The 24,238-nt window shown below is 37.6% G+C and overlaps 1 protein-coding gene across 1 annotated transcript in view; it reads left to right on the top strand.

The window, feature by feature from the left end:
• MOB1B (MOB kinase activator 1B) overlaps positions 1-24,238 on the top strand; it is a 72,535-nt gene that overhangs the window by 29,826 nt on the left and 18,471 nt on the right. The window contains exon 2 of the mRNA XM_044766109.2: positions 19,165-19,331. Within this exon, the coding sequence (XP_044622044.1) occupies positions 19,165-19,331 (167 nt within the window). The remainder of the gene's footprint in view (positions 1-19,164; positions 19,332-24,238) is intronic.

The raw sequence follows: 24,238 nt of genomic DNA, 5'->3' as shown, positions 1-24,238 counted from the left end.
CATTTGAAATTAGATTGATAGGGGAAAACTACTTATAATTTTTGTATTCATGTTTCCAATATCTTCTTCCAATTTCAGTAAATTAAGAAAAAAAGCTTCTTTCCATTTCTCTGGACACTTTATCAGTTTTTATAGACATTAATATGGGCTTCTTTGTTTTCTTAAGACCATAAACTTAATGCATTGAATTCCTTATAAATGCCATGATTTTGAACTTTAATAGAAATTATTCTGTAAATATGATCAAAGCTTTCTGTTAGAGTCTCTGTTTAATAGAAAAAGAATAAACCATGGCATATAAGCTGTAGATTTTTTTTATTAACTAAAAGACCTGTGCTTATTCATCTTAAATGTCTGTGTGGTTTTATCTAAAAGAATACATCTATAGGATTAGAAAATAAATGTGGAGTTTATAGAAGATTTCAGGAGAAAATGAATGTTCGCATGATCACCTCAGAGAAAGGAGACGGATGAGGGCAGGAGTTCCTTATCTGGGTTTATGAACAGGTTTTAGCACCTCCCTGAATTCCTGTATGCAAAATATGACGTCTTTTAAGTCTCTAGAGAGAAGGTTCATAATGCCTTTCAGATTATGAGAGATTCAAAATAGATTAAGAACAGGGCCAGCCTAGTGGCACAGTGGTTAAGTTCACATGTTCCACTTTGGTGGCCCAGGGTTCTCTGGTTTGGATCCTGGGTGTGGACCTATGCACCTCTTATCAAGCTATGCTGTGGCAGGAATCCCACATATAGAATAGAGGAAGATGGGCACAAACGTTAGCTTGAGGCCAATCTTCCTCAGCAAAAAGAGGATTGGCAGCGGTTGTTAGCTCAGGGCTAATCTTCCTCCAAAAAAAAAGAGATTAAGAACCAGATGCCAAAAGATCAGTAAAGAAAAAATTATTGTATAAATGTTTAAGAACATCATGGGAGGTATTTCCATATTATGTAGCTCAGAGATATGTCTTAGCAGAGTCAAGTTCATTGCTTTAAGTTTATCTCTATTTTTGTTTTGTTGAAGTATGATTTACAAACAGTGAAATGCTCAGATCTTAAGTATATGGTTTGATTAGTTTAAACAAATGTACACTTGTGTAACCCACAACTCTTTCAAGACCCAGAACATTTTCATTGTCCCAGAAGGTTCTTTAACTTTTAAAAATAAAACCAAAGGCCATTCTTTGTGGGTCTTTGATATAAGGACACACTTCTACTTCACTGCACATAGTTCTAGAGATCCCATTAGCCAAAAGAGTAAGTTCAGCTTTTATGGAGGAAGAACAAGTGGTCTGCTACTGCCTACTGTTTGCGGTTGCTGCTGATTTTTTCCCCATTGGACAAGACAGCTTTTTAAACTATGATGATCCTTCAGGTGAGCAAAGCACTGGGATGACACTTAGTACCTTTTTAAAAAATTGTTTATTTATTTATTTTTTAATTGCAGTAACATTGGATTATAACATTATATAGCTTTTGGATGTACATCATGATATATTTCAAATTCTGTGTAGACTACATCATGTTCACCACCCAAAAGCTAATTATAGTCCATCCCCTCACATGTGAGCCTAATCACCCCTTTGGTCCTCCCCCTTCCCCTATGGTAACCACCAATCCAGTCTCCAATGCTATGCATTGTTTGTTGTTGTTTTTATCTTCTACTTATGGGTGAGATCATGTGGTATTTGACTTTCTCCCTCTGACTAATTTCACTCAGCGTAATACCCTCAAGGTCCATCCATGTTGTCACAAATGGCCGGATTTCGTCACTTCTTATGGCTGAGTAGTAGTCCATTGTTTATAAATACCACATCTTCTTTATTCATTCGTCCCTTGATGGGCACCTAGGTTGCTTCCAAGTCTTGGCTATTGTGTATAATGTTGTAATGAACATAAGGGTGCATGTATCTTTATGCCTTTGTGTTTTCAAGTTCTTTGGATAAATACCCAGCAGTGGGATAGCTGGATCATATGGTAGATCTATTCTTAATTTTCTGAGGATACTGCATACTGTTTTCCATAGTGGCTGCACTAGTTTGCACTCCTACCAGCAGTGTACAAGGGTGCCCTTCTCTCCACATCCTCTCCAACATTTGTTGTTTCCTGTCTTGTTAATTATAGCCATTCTGACCTGAGTGAGATGATACCTCATTGTAGTTTTGGGGACTATTAACTGCAGTGAGGATACCCCCAGAAAAGCTATCGGCCGAAAGCCAAAAAGACCTGGGTTTTAAAGGGCCCACACACAAACTCACTCATTGCAGCAACCTAAAGTCACCAGAGAGAAGGCTGACAGTCCTTTGGTTAAATGAGGCTTACCTTGTGGGCTCTGGGGGCATCTTGGTGAGAGGAGGGACCTCTCCAGAGACTGAGACATTGGTGGGGGCCATTGTTCTGAACTGGTCCAGGCATGCTGACACACACCCCAGTGGGCCCCATTGAGGTTCATCCCTTGGCCTGTTAGCCCAGGGGTCTGCCATGCCTGCTGGAGCACAGATTTAATCCACTTCATCCATGGCAGGCAACCCGCCCTAGGGACTGGTCCCACCTAACAGCAAGCCCTCAGGCTACTTTTCAGCCTGCATTGACTGGGTGCTCTGATTCTCTACAGGCAGGCAAGGATGTCTGCCTCTGTGGGGCAGGGCCTGTCTGAGGACCAGGTGAACTGTGGGGGGCATTGGTGGACAGGTGGGGGCCTCTGCAGTGCGGAGTCAGGGTATGCTCCAGGGGGTTGAGCAGTTTGCACGACCAGGACAGTTAGTACCTTAACTCCTAGGTCCTTAAAGAAATTAGCTCAGTTCTTACGGTTAATCCTGTTCCTCACTTACCCATTGAGATGAATCAACATCTGATATAAGGTAGTAGTGAGTGAAAGAGCTTTAATAAACTTTTCTAAACATAGTAATTTAAGAAATAGCAACTTTTTTGTTGTTTTTTGCTGAGGAAGATTCACCCTGAGCTAACATCTGTGCCAGTCTTCCTCTATTTTGTATGTGGGCTGCCGCTTCAGCCTGGCTACCACCAAGTTGTGTGGGTCTGCACCTGGGAACCAAACCTGGGCCACGGAAGTGGAACCACACTGAACTTAACCACTAGGCCATGGGGCCGGCCCCAAGGAATAGCACCTTTTAAAAAGATCACCAATTATCAATCATTTGTTGCATTACACAGTAGCTTCTGAAAAAATACCCGTGTGAATAAGACATTTAGGACCTGCTCCTAAACTGTACATGGTAATAAGGGAGGCAGATGAGTTAACACACAATTCTCATAGTTTGGTAAAAACAGTGCTAGAGGACTGTACAGAGTACACCAGGGCCTTGAGGAAGGCATGGTTAATTCTTTAGGGAGTGGTGAAGAACAGTTTATCTGAGAAGGTACCTAAATAGGTTTATGTGTGGATTATTGAGAGAATCAGTTATATCAGGCTATAACTTCTCTTTTTTCTCCTCTTCTTCTCCCCAAAGCCCCTCAGTACACTGTTGTATACTCTAGCTGTGGCTCCCTCTGGTTGTGCTATGTGGGATGCCACCTCAGCTGGCCCCACGAGTGGTGCCATGTCCGCACCCAGGATCCGAACCAGCGAAACCCCAGGCCGCTGAAGTGGAGCGTGTGAACTTAACCTCTTGGACATGGGGCTGGCCCCCAGGCTGTAACTTCTCATTTTCCATCTGTCAGTAACTTTAGTGAGTCTTCAAGTGAGTAGAGAGTAATCCAGATTTAGGAGGCTCTCCTTGAGAAAATGAATAAAAAATTATGAATACGAAATTAGGTAGCAAAGTACGGTTATGTGTCACTTAACGGGACATGTTCTGAGAAATGCTTGTTAGATGATTTTGTTGTTGGGTGAACATCATAGAGTATACTTACAGAATCCTGGGTAGTGTAGCCTACTACACACCTAGGGTATATGGTACTAATCCTATGGGACCACCGTCATGTATTTGATCCATTGTTGACCAAAATTTATGTGGTGCATGACTGTAAATATTTAGAATGTGAAAAAAAATGACAGCTAACTACACATTTTAAAGCAAAGTCAATGAACATCACAAAACATAGAAAAGTAACATTTTTATTAGTTAATTGGCTGATATCCCTTAATATTTTTTACTTACCTTTTTTTGGCTCATACTTTTGACGACTTCTTATGTCAAAAACTTGAAAATAGGGTTACTGTTTTCTATAAAGAGAATAGAAAGATTATTTTCTTTATTCTCTGGCATGGCTGATGAAAATGTGTTTATTATTATTGATAGCTTAGAAAGTTTCAGATTCACAACTCATTCGTAATGCCATCAAATATTTTAAGATTGTTGTCAAATTTGGGGAAATCTCTACTAAGTTTCTTCCACACATATAGTGTTCTTACATGTATGTCAGTATCCTGTGGAGCTCATATCTGGATTACTCTGGTCCTGTGCATTGGTGTAAATTATTCCAGATAAGGCAGTGCTTGGGTGGTAAGAATGTTCCTAGAAGTCATTTCTGTACCTAGATTAGCAATAATCTAATCACACGTGGAAGTGATTGCGAGCTACATATATCCTCTGAAACCCGAACTAAATATATTCCCAATTCAACTTGCCTTTAGCCAGATACCCAGAATACCATGTTAACCAAGGAGGAATTGAGAGAGGGGCAGTCAGAAACACCAGTCTTAACCAATAGCAGTTAGCTTACTTTTGCTGTTTTTGTGAAAACGTGACCATGGGAACCACATTGTTAGGAACCCCTTCCAGTGCCTTGGAAGGGCCCCTGTTATTGAGGATCTCTGAAGTTGAAACTGTTAGTGTCATAGTAAATCCAGTTCTTCAGTCTTGTGCTGTAATTTTGTGCTTGGATTCCATTTGTTCAATTGTACTATGAAATGTTAGTTTAAAACATGTATACTACTATGCATGTGTGGTATGTACTCTGCTACTTGTATCTACTATGTCTGAGCTGATTTGTATAAGCTGAGAGTATAAATTTAGCAAATGTTGTCAAAATATTTGCTTTCCCTTACCTTTTTGGCCTGGAGTCCTTTATCTGTTTAGCTCAGCAAACAGTTTTTGAAGATCTGTTCTGACCTAGTCCTTCCACTAGGTTCTGGAGATGCAGTGATGACTTAGAGACAGTCCTTGCCTTTGAGAAACTCATAGTGCATTGTAAAATAAAGATGCATGATATTGTCCTGTGTGAACGCAGAGGTGGTGTCCTTAACCCGGCTTAGGATATCAGGGAAGCTTCCTGAGGAAAGTGACCGCTGAATTAATTCTCTAAGAGTGAGTAGACATCTGGTGAAAAAAGAAACTTCAGTTAAAAGTGTATGAGATGAGGATTAGGTTCTATCTGGTTTTAACTTTGTGTTTTCTTTTAGTCAAGCTGGCTTTATTGTAAGAATTTGATTTTGAAGCATTTAGACCACACAACTGCTATGTCACTGATGCATTAAATACCTATTGTCTTACTGCTTCATATCTGCAGGAAAATGATGGACTATATAGGAATTACAGACAGATGTTTAGTGTTAACTAGACATCTCTATCTGATGTACAGATTGTTTTATTACTGCCAAGGCTGCAGACTTGATCTTTTATGGCACCCTTTATAATGGGCTGTGGTTTTGGATTAAATGCCGGGAGAAATTCTGCTCTTTCACTTTGAAAAAATAAGTAATCGTGGACTCTGAGAGCTAGGTGATATCAGCACCATGATGCAGTGAGCTGTTCCCTTTATTTCTCTCCCTTGGAAATACAACTAAGTGGACATTTGTTGATCAATGGAGGATACCCACAAAACACAACAGGATGCCTGAGAGACCTGTGCAACTATACATGTGAAGGTGGATGGACTACCCTGGGGGAAGCAGTGGAGATAGGGGAGCACTCTCTACCCCCGGCAGCCCTGTGCATGCATACAACTGCTCTCCTGGCTAGAGTGCCCATAGTATTGCTGCGGCCCTGGGCGTGGGAGAGCACCTTGGCATGACTGTGGGAACAGGTGATAGCAGCCCTGAGCCCTAGGATTGCTTTCCTATCTGGTGGAAGAGCCCACAGTGCTGCTGCAGTCCCAGGGAGTGGCCCAGGCTTGGCCCCAGTGGGGAGGCCCCACCTACTAACCACAACGGCTGGTGCAACCTAGGAAGAGGTGGCAGTGGATCTGTGAGCCCAGGTGAAGGACTTCCCAGCTGCCAAGAAGGCCCATAGTAGTGTTGCGACCCTGAAGGTGAGAGCACACTTTGGTGGGACTATGGGAGCAGGTGATGGCAGCTCTGAGACCTCGCGTCATCACTTTCCCATTCTGTGGGAGAACACACAGTGCTGGTGTGGTCCCAAGGAGTGTCCCAGCTTCAGATAGGCACAGCTGCAAGGGATCACAGCAGGCTCAGAAAATACAGTTCCTGCCCCCCCCAGCAGTGGCAGGTGGAATCTGCAACCAGATGCTATCACTATGTGAAGGCACAAATCCACCGCATCAAATAGTTTGAAGAGGTATATTAATACTCCAGACCAGAAGAAAAAGACAAACACCCAGAAATTGGTCCTGAACACACAGAAATTTGCAATCTAAATGACACAGAATTCAAAATAGCTATCATAAAAAAACTCAGTGAGTTACAAGAAAACTCAGACAGTTCAGTGAAATCGGGAATAAAATTAATGAACAGAGGGAATTCTTCCCAAAAGAGATTGAACTATAAAGAAAAAACAATCAGAAATGTTGGAGGTGAAAGACAATGAATGAGATAAAGAAAAATCTGGAGTCCTTAAATAACAGAGCCGATATTATGGAGGACAGAATTAGCAATGTAGAGGACAGAAATATAGAAATACTTTAGATGGAGGAGGTGAGAGACTGAAGGAAATGTAGAAATTCTCTGAGAAATATCCGACTCAATTAGGAAATGCAACATAAAGATTATAGGTATTCCAGAGGGAGAAGAGGGGGAGAAAGGATCAGAGATCTTTTTCAACAAAATAATAGAGAACTTCCCAAACCTGGGGAAGGAGCTGGAATTACAAGTGAAAGAAGATAATAGAACTCCTAATTACGTCATATTAGTAAAACTGGCAAAAGGCAATGACAAAGAAGAAATGTTAAGTACAGCGAGGCAGAAGAAAATAACCTACTAGGAACCCCTGTCAGGCTTTCAGCAGAAACCTTACAGGCTAGGAGAGAGTGGAAATGATACATTAAAAATTCTGAAAGACAGAAACCTTCAGCCAAGAATACTCTATCCAGCAAAAATATCCTTCAGATATGATGGAGAAATAAAAACTTTCCCAGATAAAGAAAAACTGAGGAAGTTCATCGCCACAAGATCCCCCCCCCCCCCCCAAGAAATGATCAAGAATGCCCTCATACCTGGAAAAAAAAAGTAAGGGTTTACAAAGCCTTGAGCAAGGAGATAGATAGATAGACAAAATCTGAAAATTGCAGCTCTCTATCTGAACAGAGTAGCAAACACTTAATTATAACATTAAAGATAAAGGGAAGGAAAACATCAAGAATAAATATAATCACTTCATCTTAACCACCAACTCACACACAGAATGGAATAAATTGTGACAACAATAACTTAGATGGGGAAGAGGGAAGGGATGGAACCTGCTTAGACTAAGGAAACAAGAGGCTATAGGAAATGGACTATCTCATCTGTGAGATCTTTTATACAAACCTGATGGTGACCACTAAACAATCACAACAGAGACACAAATGATAAATAAAGAGAAAACTGAGAAAACCATCATAGCCACCAAACTGAATTGGCAGTCCGAAATACATGGGGTGAGAAACAAGGGAAATACAGAACAACCAGAAAACAAGTGATAAAATGACGGTTAAGCCCTGATATATCAGTAATCACTCTAAACATATATAGATTGAATTCTCTAATCAAAAGACACAGAGTAGCTGGATGGATTAAAAAACAGGACCCAACAATATGCTGCCTCCAGGAAACACATCTCAGCTCTAAAGACAAACACAGACTCAGAGTGAAGGGATGGAAGATGATATATCGTGCATTTGCTGTATGACAGCTACCTCAAAACTAAAGTACTTCAAATACATTCACCCATTTGTATAATGATCCTACAAAATTGGTGATATCATCTCTGATTTTTTAGGTGTAATCTCAGAGAAATTGTATAATTTGTTTAAGATTTCACAGCTGGTCAGTTACAAAGACAGGATCTGAAACTGGGTCTTCTGCCCTTTCCTCAACGATATGTGAGATATCATATTAGGCAGTGGAGTCTTCAAAAATGAAGAGGACACAGCCTCTCATTTTGAAGTGCTATCTAAAAGAGAATAAATAACATACACATAAGGTGTTACTGGTGCTTTAAGTGACAGTGAGACATGAGAGAGAATATATAATTTTTCATGGAAGCTCAGGGAAATTTTTATGGAAGAAGTGATGTTTAAGCTCCCTAGATGTTTCTTGGTTGAAATAGTGGTATATTTGGAATTACTGCCAACTCAATTGCTGGGTTGATGCTCTCATGCTGACCTCTGTGGATGCATGTTTTGGTTTCTTCCTTTTAACAGTCCAGCACATTCTATAGGATTCTTAAAATGGAGTTACTGTTGTTACATGGAAATCACCCAGAGATTTGACTCTGGGCACTTCCTAAAATCACTTGTGGTTTCACTACCTATTTACTGACTGGAGTAGTGAATTTAGTGTTGGGCAAAGGAAACTGCAGCCTACATATGACTCAAAAGCTCAGAGGGTGATCAGAGATGGGTGATTAAACTTTAATGTCTTCATCTATAGCTGAGATAGTGCCTCAGATAACTTCACAAATGTAGAAACTAATAGGCCTTTGTATGTGAAATACTTTATTATTTCCTAAGGATTAGATTATACAGTTTTATGGGGTATTAAATAAATAGTGAATTGGCCAACCCTCTACCTGTTCATTTGTGAAGTCACTGAGTTACACTTTATAAAATTGAAGTGTTAATGAACATACTTGCAATTGAGAGGCTAATTTCATTCAGCGTAATACCCTCCAGGTCCATCCATGTTGTCACAAATGGCCAGATTTCATCATTTCTTTCGGCTGAGTAGTATTCCATTGTGTATAAATACCACATCTTCTTTATCCATTTGTCCCTTGATGGGCACCTAGGTTGATTCCAAGTCTTGGCTATTGTGTATAATGTTGTAATGAACATAAGGGTGCATGTATCTTTATGCCTTTGTGTTTTCAAGTTCTTTGGATAAATACCCAGCAGTGGGATAGCTGGATCATATGGTAGATCTATTCTTAATTTTCTGAGGATACTGCATACTGTTTTCCATAGTGGCTGCACCAGTTTGCACTCCTACCAGCAGTGTACAAGGGTGCCCTTCTCTCCACACCCTCTCTAACATTTGTTGTTTCCTGTCTTGTTAATTATAGCCATTCTGACCTGAGTGAGATGATACCTCATTGTAGTTTTGATTTGCATTTCCCTGATAGCTAATGATGTTGAGCATCTTTTCATATGCCTGTTGGCTATCCATATATCTTCTTTGGAGAAATCTCTATTCAGATCTTTTGCCCATTTTTAAATTGGGTTGTTGGTTTTTTTGTTGTTGAGCTGTTATGAGTTCTTTGTATATTTTGGCTATTAACCCCTTATCTGATATATGGTTTGCAAATATCTTCTCCCAATTGTTAGGTTGTCTTTTCGTTTTGTTGATGGTTTCCTTTGCTGTGCAGAGGCTTTTTAGTTTGATATAGTCGTGTTTATTCATTTTTTCTTTTGTTTCCCTTGCTTGGTCAGACATGGTACTTGAAAATATGCTGCTCAGACCAATGTCATAGAGCATACTGCCTGTGTTTTCTTCTAGAAGTTTCATGAGTGAAATTAGTCACAGGGAGAAAGTCAAATACCATATGATCTCACTCATAAGTAGAAGATAAAAACAACGACAAACAAACACACAGTAATGGAGATTGGATTGGTGGTTACCATAGAGGAAGGGGGGAGGGCAAAAGTGGTGATTAGGCTCACATGTGAGGGATGGACTCTAATTAGTTTTTGGGTGGTGAACATGATGTAATCTACACAGAATTTGAAATATACTGCAGTATACATCTGAAAGCTATTTAAGGTTATAATCCAATGTTACTGCAATTAAAAAAATAAAAAATTAAAAAAAAATAAAAAAATGCTGAAAAAAAAAATGGAGAGGCAACCCAGTTAGCAGTTTAATGTAGTAGTGCAGTGTCCCCTAATATGTGTTAAAGAGCAAAATGTTAAAATGTGGAAGAAAAGTTTCCAGGCCTAACGATAGTGGGAAACCCTAGGCTAAACCGTAAGTAGTTTTCTTTACTATAGGACTTCTCATAGCTTGTAAAATACTTGTTTTAATAATATACTAGTGCATCTTTTGGCACTGCGCTAACCACTGAGGATACCGAGATTATTAGTTACGTTCAGTCTGATCTTTCCTCTGAGCCTGAGCTCTGTATTTACAGCTGCCTACCTAACATCCATTTGGATGTCTGATAGGTATCTCAAATTAATGTGTCCAAAACTCATCTCCCCAAACCTGTCTCAGTAAATGGCCCATTTTCTGTCTACTTGAGACTAAATACCTAAGAATCACCCTTGATTCTGTCTTCTTCGCTATTCTCTACAAATCATAAAATCCAATAGTGAGTCCTGTTGGTTCTACCTACAAATGTTGGAATCTGTCTTCATATTTCCTATCCCCACTAGTCAAAGCCACCATCCTCTCTTCTTTATAGTTAGAGGTTTCCTAACTGGCTTCTCTGTTTCCAGTTTGCCCTCCTCCCAGTCTGTTCTCTGCATGACAACTAGAATGATCTTTTTTTAAAACATTAAATCAAATCATGTTACTACTTCTGTTTTTAAAAAAAACTGCAGTAGCTTCCCATTTATACTTAAAATGATAATCTAAATTCCACACTTTAGCCTCTAAAATCTTAGCTAGTGTGGTTCTACTAGGCTTTCTGATTTCTTCTTATACTGCTGTTCCCATCATTCATGATGCCCCAGTACCCATAGTTACCTTTTTACCCCTATTTCTAAAAAAAGTTCCTTTTGCACTGGTTTATCCTGTAAGCCTGGAATACTCTTCCCTCTTCCCCAGATCTTCACATGGCTGGCTCCTTCTTGTCTTTCTGTCCTCGGGGAGGCTCTAACCACCTGATCTAATATAGTGCCTTGTCAAATCATATTATTTGTCGCTTCATTCTGTTATTTTCATCATAGCACTTACCACTACTCAATTGTTTTTTGTTGGTTTTATTTTTCCTTCACCTCCTCTCCCCACCATGAGAGTAGGGATCTTGTCTCTCTTGTTCAGTGCTTTGTCCCAGGTTTTATAACAGTGCTATGTAGAACGTAGTATGTGGTCAGAACATGCTAGTTAGATAAAGGAATGCAAGAGTAAATAAATGGATGAAAGAAACTGACTTATTGAGGTGGTGAGGAGCATTATTGGGAGGCTACTTATTTTTTTAATAGTAGAGTTTTTTTTTAAAAAAGATGTAAAAATTGAGCTATAATTTGCATAGCATAAAATTGATCCTTTAAATAAAGTATACAATTTGGTGGATTTTACTATATTCACAAAGTTGTGCAACCATCACAACTGTCCAGTTCCAGAACATTTTCATCACCCCTAACAGAAACCCCATCATTAGTAGTCACTTCCATTTCTACCTCTCCAGCCCCTGGCAACTACTAGTCTACTTTGTGTCTCTGCATTTGCCTATTCTGGACATTTCATATAAATCATTTGGAATCATATGATATGTGATACTACATATTTTGTGTCTGGGTTCTTTTCACTTAGCATAATATTTTCAAGATTCACCCATGCTGTAGCATGTATCAGTACTTCATTCCTTTTTATGGTGGAATAATATTCCATCGTATGGATATACCACATTTTATTTATCCATGCATCAGTTGGACTTTTGGGTTGTTTCCACTTTTTGGCTCTTATGAATAATGGTGCTGTAAACATTAACATAGAAGTTTTTGTGTGGACATATTTTTCAGTTTTCTTGAGAATATACCTAGTCATCTTTCCTCCCCTCCCCCTGAAGCCCTGGCAAGCACTGAACAAATTAATGTCTCTCTGATTTTTCCAGAATGTCATGTATTTCAAATCATACACTATTTAGGCTTTTCAGACTGGCTTCTTTCACTTAGCAATATGCAATTAAGGCTTCTTAACTTTTTTTTTTTTGGTGGCTCAATAGCTCATTTCTTTTTATTACTGAATATAATATTCCATTTTATGGATGTACCACAGTTTGTCCATTCGCCTGTGGAAGCATCTTGATTGCTTCCAGTTTTGGCGATTGTGATTAAAGTTCCTGTCAACATTCATAGGCAGGTTTTTGTGCGGACATAGGTTTTCAAATCAGTTGGGTAAATGCTTAGGAGTATTGCTGGATTATACAGAAAGATTGCCTTTAGCTTTGTAACAAACTGCCAAACTGTCTTCCAAAGTGGGTGTACCATTTCGTATTTTGCATTCCTACCAACAATGAGTATTGCTCTGCATCCTCATCAACATTTGGTGTTGGCAGTTTTTTGGATTGTATTCATTTGAATAGGTGTGTAGTGGTATCTCATTGTTTTAATTTGCAATTCCCTGATGCCAGCTGATGTTGAGCATCTTTTTATATGTTTGCCATCTGTGTATATTCTTTGGTGGGGTTTGTTCATATCTTTTGCCCATTTCTTCATTGGGTTGGTTTCTTAGTATTGAATTTTAAGACTTTTTGTGTATTTTGGATACAAGTCCTTTATCAGATATATGGTTGCCAAGATTTTTCTCTCAATGTGGCTTACGGTGTCTTTCACAGAGCAAAGTTTTTGATTTTAATATATTGCCGATAGAGGTTTCCCCCTCCCAAGGCTCTGAGTTTTAGCTTCATGTTAAATACCTGCCACCACTTGCCTACTTCTCAGAAAAATGCCTGCAGAGGAGGCATTAGGATTCATTTGCTCAAAGACTGAATCAGGTTCCCATATAATTCCTGAAGTCTCCCAGGGTCCTTTCACCCTCCTATAGCCCAGATTCTGAGTTTGGAGCACAGTGAGAATCATTCCTACCTTCATTGTGTCCTCTGTGGGGCATGTTCTAGCTAGGTTTTTTTAGACTTTCTGTCTCTGTATCTCAGCTTTTTAATCTTACCAGAATTCCTCAGTTTCTGATCTGCTGATAGCCTTCTTGCTTTCAAGCAATGTTAAGGATTTTTTACTCTCTTAACGTTAACAGTAACAGCAACAAGCGCCAGCAATAATAATTGTGATTTAAAAGTGATGTTAGACAGAAATATAAGTAGATATGCTTGTTCAGATTACTAACTTCCTTGAGTTAAGATGTCTTTTTAGTAGTCATAACTTTTAGTCTTATTATTTCTAGAACACATTCTACTTGGTTTTCACAATTTCTAACATTTTTTGCTGGTATGTATCTGCCTTTCTGAAAGCATGAGTGTGTTTGGCAACCTTTGAGGGGAGATTGCTCTCTGGTGGAATTTCATTTTTCCTTAATGGCAGTACTAGTTATGTATATAAATTAGAAGAGATATGATGAGAGGAAATAGAATTAGGTAGTTTGCAGATTGTTTTTAAAATGAGCCTACTAATAACTCTCAGTATAAATTGCCTTGTGTTGTTTCATAGAAGTGACTTGGTTAAAGTGTGGTGATATAGGAAGAAAACTGTTAGAAATATTGGATAGAAGATAAAGACAAGCATCGTGTAGTATTGGGTAGTGGATAGAAGAATGGGTTTTGAAGATTTAAATCCTGGCTCCTTAATTTACCACTTTTATAATCTTGAGCAAATTATTTTAGTACTTCAAGCCTCAGTTTTGTTATCTATAAAATAAAATAATAGTATTTTACATCATAGAGTTATGAAAATTAAATGAGACATTGCATGTACAATACTTTTGAGCACAAAGCCTGCAGTAAATGTTAGTTAATATTAATCATCATCATTACTATCCTGATGTAGGAGTTCTCAGCCTGAAGGTGACTGGAACTATCAATTAACATGTATTTATCAAGTACCTGATCTCTAGTATTGGACTTAGACCTAAGGAAGGAGCTACTGATGTGAATGACAGGTTAGTGCCTAGAGGTAGAGCAAAGAGAACTAATATTAGTGGAGTTCTTACCACAGGGTTCAATAGTAAAATAAGTATTATTATTCACATTTTATGGGTGAAGAAGCTGAGGCTTGGTAATCTTAAGTAACTTGTTCAAGATAGTGGCCTATTGTTGCGTCCTGCTTCTGTCATTTAACTGGCTGTATGGTCAGAGTAAGTCACTTAACTTTTAAGGAATGGAGTTATTGACTCAAATAAATTGATGTTAATTTGCTTTTAAGTTTGCATGTATTGACATGTTCTTCAGTGTCAAAAAATACACATATCTATTCTTCTAACCCTTCCCACTTGGTGCCCCTGTTTTGAGTTCTCTATAAATCCTCTCCCACCAATTTCTTCAGCCTTAAGATTCTCCAGTTCAACTTAGAAAATATCAACTTTGTTGATAGTTGGATTGAACAATAAAGTGTTAAAATTACGGGTAATGATGGATGTGACAGTGTTGAAGTGGTAGGAAACAATTTACAGGAATTAACCTAGGTGTCACTGGGGCCTAATCTATTCTTTAGAGTCTCAAAGAGGAGATAAGTGGTGCTGTTGGAATTTACCAAAGGTAGATCAAATTGGATAACTAATTATAAGGGATATGTAGTCAGAATTTTCCCTTAGGACTCAGTTACTTACTTGTCAAACCATCCCGTCTTGCTCTAGAAATTGATTGGCCTTCAAAGATGAGTAAGAGGGCTGGAGAAAACAAACTTGAATCCTGGATGTTGATTTGGAAAGAAAAGACCTCAGGGTAATGCTCTGAATCATCAGTACAGCACCCTGTATATGTAATGTATCATTCACATTCTAATCAGTAAGCTCTAGATTCTCATTAGTTATGACGCTGTGTTGGGAGCTGTACAAGAGAAATTAGCAATCGAATCCCTGTCCTCTAGGACCAAAAGTGGTGTAGCTACTCTCATACATCGTTAATGGGATTGTAAAAGGGTACAACTTATTTGGGGGAAAAATAGGCCGTCAATAAAATTTTAAAATGTACATGCCCTTTAGCACAGCAGTTTTACTTCTAGGAGTTTATCCTTCATATGTGCATATGCATGAGGATATTTACTGCAGCCTTGTTTCCAGTAACAAATGACTGGAAACAACCTAAATGTTTATCAGTAGGTGACTGATTGAAATATATATCTATATGAGGAAATACTGTTCAGTCTTTAAAAAGAATAAAGTAGGTCTTCTTCTACCTTAATATACAACAATCTCCTGGGTATATTAAGTGAAAAACATTAATTAGTATACTGTAGTATGCAGCAATTGTGTAAAAATGAACAAAACCAGGCACAAGCATTCTTATGCTTATATAGACATAGACTCTTGGGAAGTATCACAAGATAATTCTTGTGAGATTCTTCTGATACACAGATTTCTTCTGAGGAGGGTGGGGTGGGAAAACAACATACCTTCTGCTATTGAAAATGTTCTTGAATATTTGCTTCAAATGTCTTAAAATGCCATGTGAGATATATGCATTTGGGCATACATTGTTACTATATGAGCTTGTAGCCATTGATGAGGACTTTTGTGCACATGCTTTGTTATTTGTGCTTTTGAACTTGAGGACTCTGTCAGTCCGTCTTTTGACTTGGGAATGAGGACCAGTATTGACCACCTCTTCCAGGGTAGGGTGGATACTGGTAGGAGAAGTTTCAGGTATTAGTTGAAGAAAAAGCTGAATATAGTTTTGAAATAGAATATTAAAAAATATAGAGTATTGAAATGGTTAAATTATTCTGCCTGAGTTACTCTGCCCTGTGAAGGGTCAGAGAGAAGGGAAATTAGATGGAGGACTTGAAAGCATTTTTTTCTTTTGAGGAAGATTAGCCCTGAGCTAACTACTGCCAATCCTCCTCTTTTTGCTGAGGAAGACTGGCCATGAGCCAATATCCATGCCCATCTTCCTCTACTTTATACTTAGGACACCTACCACAGCATGGCTTTTGCCAAGCAGTGCCGTGTCCGCACCCGGGATCCAAACCGGCGAACCACGGGCCGCCGAGAAGCGGAACATGTGCACTTAACCCCTGGGCCACCAGGCCGGTCCCGAAAGCATTTTGGAGGTATGAATGTACATGGAAATGAGGAACAGAGAAGGGAGTCGACAGTCTACAGGGAACTGAAAGCATTTTTTAAACATTATCTCATCTCTAAATTATACCCTTTTGTAAAAAGTTATTTTCCAGACTTTCAAAAAACAAAATAAAGAAATAGAAGCCCAGATGATAATTTGTGTTTTCCTAAGTAATATAAGAAGAAAATAGCAAAATGAGGAATAGAACCTTGTTTTCTTGATTTCCAATCTAGCCCATGATTATTCTGAGGTCACCTGGACCTGGATATGGGAATAGCACCAAAAAACAAAAACAAAAATTTTTAAAAATTCTGTTTTGCACTGCATGTGTAAGGGCATTTGTTTCCAAAGTAAGGTTATATTTCTCCCCATCCAGTCTTAGGAGATGAGGGCGGGAATGGGGGTTGAGTCTAACTTTGGACATTGCATTACCATTTCTTTTTTTACCTATCTAGTTCAGAAAAGAAAGGATAATGAAAATACTAACATTTGCACAGCATTCTGCAGTTTTAAAAGCTTTTTTCACATGGGTTATTTTCTCATTTTGCAGCTGTTCTGTGATATAGGTAGTAGTAATGTTTTGTTATTTTTATTAGACTTTCACTGCTAAAGAAAAAATTGGCTCAAGAAAGTTTGGGTAGTTTGCCTGAGGTAACATAGCTGATAAGTGTCAAAGCTGGCTTTCACAAATCGAACTCCTATTCTTTTTTTCCTTTCTACCCAAGTATAAAGTCTTTTATGAGGTAGATTACTTAACTTTCTGGAAGACCAATTCTGGGATGGGCATCGATCAAGAAAACTTTTGGAAGCCTAAAACTTCTTGGCAGAGTGGTTCAATCAGTGATGGTTTTGGGGGGCAGGTGAGGCTCTCCTTTCCTGAGGCAGGCACAGCTGATGTCCTTGTAGTTCTCATGTCCTCTGCCAGACCTTTCAGAGCAGCTTGTCACGTCCTCAATTGCTGCTTCAGTCTGAGCAGTGGGCTAATTAAAGGGAGTGTACTTAACTTACACTCTGCCTGAAGATGTGCACCGGCTTAGTCACAGGAGAGCAATTTTTGTAATTAATCATATGTAAATTAATAAATGTCTTTTTGTAAAAAATGTCGGTGAAGTTTGTTTCTCACGCTAAATTTTAATAAACAAAAGGTGAGAAGAAGCAAGAAAATAAGCCTCAAGCTCAGTAGGCATAATGATCTTGTCTATGTTTTTCTACTTTGGAGATGCTGGGAGAGAATTTGTTGCTTAACGCATTACCTGATTAAACTGAAGAAGCTTACAGAGTTTCCACGCTGTAGTGTGGGTCCAGAGCCTGACTGTGTCTGATGTTTGACTTTTGGATTTACTGAGTGCACTGGAAAGCCACTGATTGGTTTTAAGCAGAGAAGTAACATCATCAGATGAGTGTTTTTAAAAAGATACCTTGTCTGTTGACAAGATATAGAGATATCTGTGGGGAAAGGGGCCAGTGTTAGAGTTGAGGAGCATCAGTTTACTCTAAACACTTGAGTAAAGACTGACATTTTATTTATTTATTTATTTTTTACCTGATGACTTAGAATTCTTTTTTTTTTATTAATGTTATGATAGATTACAACCTTGTGAGATTTCAGTTGTACATTTTTGTTAGTCATGTTGTGGGTACACCACTTCCCCCTTTGTGCCCTCCCCCCACCCCCCCTTTTCCCTGGTAACCACCAATCAGATCTCCTTATCAATATACTAACTTCCACCTATGAGTGGAGTCATATAGAGTTCGAAAGACTGACATTTTAAATGAGAATGCCATTACCTTAGAGTGAAAATACCTGTGATTTGAGTTGGATGTTTTGGATAACTGGTAGATTCTTATTTTGTCTCAGGATCCTCAGTATGTTTTGAAAGCTCCTCAGGTGATTATAATATGCAGCCTGGGTTGAGAACTCCTGCTTTATCTTGGGGAAAAGGGAAGGTCTCTTGGGGTAAGCTTGGAAGAAGTGGGTAATGAGTGAAAAGCTATGGAGAGCTTGGAAATTATAACTATTGTTTATCTGTTCTTTTTTGAATTCTGCTTTCATATTCATATGTTCAAATGTCTGAATGCTTTGGTGGTATGAATTTAGTAACATCAAACTTTGTGGAGTTCCCACTTAACAGCCTCTTCTAATTCATTCTTTCCTATCTATTCCTTTCCATATGAAGAGAAGAGAGTATGGAGAAGGGATGACTAGGATATAATATAATTTGATAAGAATTTGACAGCATTAACAGAAGAATCCATCTCTTAAAAACTCTCAAAACCATTTCTAAGACTAGTTTCATTTGATCCATTTAAGAAATATTATGTGTATGTGTAAGTATATATTTACACACATTCAGAAATTTCAGCAAACCAACCATATGCATGTCTAGCTACTTGTATGCATACCTGGAATTCTGGATTAAGATTGCTAATGCTTCCTATAATTGGGTGGAAGAACATGTAGCTTTTCTTTCTCTCACTCTAGGATTTTTGTGTTTTATTAATATAAAATTGTACCTTTATGTTTTTTATACGAAGGAAACAAATGATCTATTTTAGGATGAGAAACTTAGAATAGGTGTGAAAACGAATAAAATTACTAAAAATTACCACAGGAGAACTTGTATGTTTTTATAGATTACAACCTATAATCCTGAATCGTTAATTTATTGTGAAAAACTGGATTAGTTACAGCTGAAAATTCTTTTCCTCTCGGGAGCTGCAGTAGGGAATGTAGAGAAGGTTTGTAGAAGTTCTGGGTATCAAACACAGTAGTTACAGCAGTTATATCTGGGATTTAATGTAGCCAGCACAGTTTAGGGCTGTTCATTTGTGGACATTTGGGATCCACCTCTGTGTTATTTTATCAAGTAATACAGTCTAGTAGGCTGTGGAAAGTCATGCCTTAAATATTGTATTGCCTTTTTTTTTCTATTCATAGTGGTAGTCGCTCCTCTAAAACATTTAAACCAAAGAAGAACATTCCAGAGGGTTCACACCAGTATGAGCTCTTAAAGCATGCAGAAGCCACACTTGGCAGTGGCAACCTCCGGATGGCTGTCATGCTTCCTGAGGGGGAAGATCTAAATGAATGGGTTGCAGTGAACAGTAAGTAGACTTTCTTTTCTCAGTAGAATCTGTTAGGTTAGTAGCCTCATTGTAGAGGGTGCTCTCTGTTCTAGGATCTAGTTAGCAACCTAATAGTAACATATAGTGATACCTCAATCCACTTTAGCCTGTGTGTTATTTTATTTGTGAATATGGAGCTTTAAGAAATTCTTGTCTCCTGTTATAATGTAATACAAAGCATAGACTTATCTTCAATGGAAAAAATGATAATAACAGCAATTAATATTTATAGAACACTAATTATGTGTCTGGCAGTCTGCTGTCCTTTCTACATGGATTATTTTATTTCATCTTTACAGCCTCATGAGATAGGTACTGTTATTATCCCAGTTTAATATGGAGAAGGAAGCAGAGACAGAAAGATTAGTAATTTGCCTAGGTCATACAGCTATTAAATGGCAGAGTGTGGGCTCAAATATATAGCTATAGATTGTCTGAAACTGCTTTAACCACCGTGTTAAATTGCGTCTTTCAGTAGCATAGTCAGTTATTTGTCTAAATTGCGCTTTTTTTTTTTAAAAAAAGAATTCAATAATGATCTTATGAAATAGGTAAAATACATTTATGAGATATTCTTAACTGCTAGGAAGAAAAACATAATAAGTAAAAAGTAAATATGTTCTTGGGAATTAGCCAGAGAAATTTGGGGAATAAAAGTGGTACTTTTAATATTCAGAGTTTTTCAGCATTAGTGAAGAAATTAATAGAATTTTATAATTGGAGGAAATTTATATGAAAATGAATTAAATAAAATGAAATTTAATTGAAAGTATACACTAAATATCTAGGCTTTGACTAAGGAAAGACAAAGCAGTATTTTTCTTGTAATATTTGATGGTATTTTATTGTAATTTGAAATATATCATGGGATTTATAAATTGAGCTCTCATCTGCTGATAACTTTTAGGAACCTTAAGGATTTTACTGAGATGTGTTAAAACCTTCTTGTGACAGCATTTGCATAAGAGCAGTATTTATTATAATGTGGTTATCCTCCTGGACCAAGAGAGTTTAATTACTAAAGAAACGAAGTAATTTCTTTGTTTTGATAAGATCTTACCATCTTACCTATAAGATGGTTCTGTGACACTTCAAAGACAATATTCAGAATAAATTTCCAATATAGTTGTACATTCTTTTTTTGGGTACGTGTTTGTGCTGTTTTGTACCATCTATTTGAGAACTCATTTACTAATTTAAAAATCTAAGGAAGGCCCCACAGATCTTCTGTAGTACATGAGATTCTGACTGTTCAGTATAAAAGCAGATCATCGTTTTCTGTCTGTATTCTCTCTGTCTCAGTTGCCAGAACTGAGTGCCTGTACTACTGAAATGCCTAGAACTTTAGGAACTTCTAAAATTTCACAGGCATTTCACAGTTGTGGCTGAGCAAAAATTACTTTGAATGGAAACATTAGAACATCCTCTTAGAACATATAATTCTTCCTTGAAAAATATGCCATTTGACTGAGTTATTGGATTCTAAAATGTTCCTTATTTGCAGTAATCTCCCAAATGGCACTTGATGAAGTGAAGGAATCTGACTAGACAGATATTTCAACTCACTGACAGTGGTTAAGTAAACATTTCTGGTACATAAAAGAGTGAAGGGAATTTGTTGATAAGACTGGCATCTTTTAATGGCCTTTTGGCTTCAGTTCACTTGCCAGATAAAAGATAAATGGTAGAAGATGGGAAATCTTTACAAATTCAACAACCAGTCTCACAGCTTAAAACCAAAGCCTAGTTTTGAACATTGTGCTGCTAGAAATAGTGATAGCTTAAAGAAGATATAAAGAAGGTTCAGGGTTCTGGAAAAAGCTGGACGGATGGCTTATAAATAATTTATGTGGCACAGAATCCTGAGGCCATGTCTTTGTTAGTGGAAGGAAACTAGCATTTACTAAATGCCTGTTTTATGGTAGACACATTTTTGGCACTCCAAAGTGAACCCAATTTTAAAGGTAGGAAACTGAGGTTCAGGGAGGTTAAGTTACTCAGCTGGTTAAGTATAAGAGTTGGGATTCAAACCTGTATGTCTTATTTCAAAGCCACAAGTTGTCCTCTGTTTATGTGGAGGACAACTTAAGAATTATTAAGTTGCAGAGTCATTACTTAGTAAATTTTGGCTTACTGAGAAGTCAGAGGACGGGAAAACTTGCAGGATTAAATTTAATATAATGCTTGTTACTACTCTACTTTCATGAGCAAAATTAGCTCTGATTACTTTTAAAGTCAATTTTTTTCTTTGCTGCTTGAGAAAGTCTGAATTTAAAAAGCAAAGTGCTGGTCATGGGTAATTAAGATGAAAAGAGATCTTAGGACTGTGTAAATAAGAGGAAACAGGGGCTGAGCTCAAAGTCTCCATATGTGGTATTTGTCCTTAAATACGTGGTTAAATGCTCCCTTTCTGCCTGAGAAACTTAAAAAGGTGTATTTTTGCCCAGGAGAATATAGGCAAAAGGATATTAGAGTCTGGCTAGATAGATATCAGTGGTTATTGGAACACTCCCTGTGGTTTCCTTGAGTCAATTTATACCAAGTTCTTATTGACTGTTTGCTTTATATCAAAAGAAAGGGCAAACTGAGGGAAGCTATTTGCTTCCACAACTTGTACTTCCCTTTATGAAAAACTCAAATGATATTTTCCATAATTAGCCCATAAACTCAATGAGGACTTGGGATTGAGTCAGTTTCTTATTCTTAAGGGTCATGTATTACCTGGAAAGAGGTAAAAAATACTAATTTTTGTTTGGGTCTTTGTTAAATCAGGAATGCTTATACTATACTCTAGGACAAGGGTTAACAAACTTTTTTTTGTCAAGGGCCAGATAGTAAACATTTTTTTAGGCTTTGCTGGTCATACGGATTCTGTTGCAACTATTCACCTCTGCCGCTATTGTGCAAAAACCGTCATAGACTGTATGTAACCGAATGGGCATGGTTATATTCCAATAAAACTGTTTACAAAAACAGGAGATGTGTCAGATTTGGCCTGTGGTCATAGTTTGCTGACCCCTGCTCTAGGGTAGGACTAAAATAAGAGTAAATGAATGTATAATTACCCAGCTAAAAGAGGAAAAAAATAGAATAATAAAAAATAATCCTAAATAACATCAGAAAGAAAAGAAAAAGAATTATAATAGGTAGGCTAAAGAAATAGCTAATAGTAAGATAGTAAATTGAAATCCAAATTAATTGTATTAAATGTAAAGGACAAAATACCTCAATAAAAAGGCCACAGATGTGTCAAGATGATCATAAAACAAACCTAAATTCTGTTTCCAAGAGACATACTTTAAAATATACAGATAGAAGTTGAAACTAAAAAGTTAAACAGTAACCTAAAAAAAGCTGATATAGTCATGTTAATATCAGATAAAGTAGACTTCAAGGCAGAAAAATGTTTAAAGAGGGAGATTTTAAAATGGTAAATTGTTCAGTTCACAAAGAATATATGAAGTTCTGGATTTGTGTCCTTAATAACATCTCAAAAATACATAAAAATAAGTTGACTGAACTAAAAGAAGAAATAGACAAATCCACAGTCATAATGGGAGATTTAAACACTCCTCTTTTGGTAATGGATAGAAAGTATAGAGGAAAAAATCAATATGGAATTAGAAAACTTTGAGCAACATGGTTAACACTTGACCTGAGGGACTTATGACTTAAGCACCTCAGATTATACACATGCATATTTTCAAAAGTTGAAAGGATTGAAATCATATAACATATGTTGTTTGACCATAGTGGCCATAGTATTTAACTAGTGTTTAGCTAGAAATCAGTAACCAAAAACTAGGAAATTTGCGTGTGTTTGGAAAGAATAAATCTCGATGGAAATTGGAAAATATTTTGAACTGAAATATGATAAGGAAAATACTACATATGAAAACTTATGGGATGTAACTGAAGCTGTGTTAGAAATTTAGAGCCTTACATACATACATATGAAAAGAAAAAGTTTTAAAAATTAATGATCTAAGCATAAATTTCCAGAGTTTAGAAAAACAATAGCAAATTAAATACAAGGAAAATTTAAAAAGGTTTTGGTAGGGGCTGGCCCCGTGGCCAAGTGGTTAGGTTCGCATGCTCTGCTGCAGGTGGCCCAGTGTTTCGTTGGTTTGAATCCTGGGCGCAGAGATGGCACTGCTCATCAAACCACGCTGAGGCAGCGTCCCACATGCCACAACTAGAAGGACCCACAATGAAGAATATGCAACTATGTACTGGGGGGGCTTTGGGGAGAAAAAGGAAAAAAAAAAAAAATTAAAAAAAAAAAAGCTAGCCTTTCTTAAAAAAAAAAAAAAAGGGTTTTGGTAAAGATAAGAGCAGAAGTTAATAAAATAAACAAACAGCGGCCAGCCTGGTGGCACAGTGGTTAAGTTTGCGTGTTCTACTTTGGCGGCCTAGGGTTCACCCGTTTGGATCCTGAGTGCGGACCTGCACACCACTTGTCAAGCCATGCTGTGGCAGACATCCCACATATAAAGTAGAGGAACATGGGCACGGATGTTAGCTCAGGGCCAGTCTTCCTCAGCAAAAAGAGCAGGATTGGCAGTGGATGTTAGCTCAGGGCTAATCAACCTCAAAAAAAGAAAAACAAACATACAGTAAAGAAAATCAACAAAGCCGAAAAGAAAATTAATTCTTTGAGAAGTCTAATAAAATTTGATAACTCCTGGTAAGACTGATCAAGAAAAAAATGAGAGAAAGGACAAATAACCAATATCAGGAATGAAAAAGTAATTATCACTACACATCTTACACAGTATTAAATGTCATGAGAGAATATTATGAACAGTCTTCAAATTTATGCCAGTAAATTTGAAAATTTAATCCAAATGGACAAATTTGTTGAAAAATTCAGCTTAGTAAAGTTG

This window comes from Equus asinus, chromosome 3 (assembly GCF_041296235.1).
Source record: "Equus asinus isolate D_3611 breed Donkey chromosome 3, EquAss-T2T_v2, whole genome shotgun sequence".
Classification (NCBI taxonomy): domain Eukaryota; kingdom Metazoa; phylum Chordata; class Mammalia; order Perissodactyla; family Equidae; genus Equus; species Equus asinus.
The sequence above is the reverse complement of the archived record's forward strand: the minus strand, read 5'-3'. Positions and strand labels throughout refer to the sequence as shown.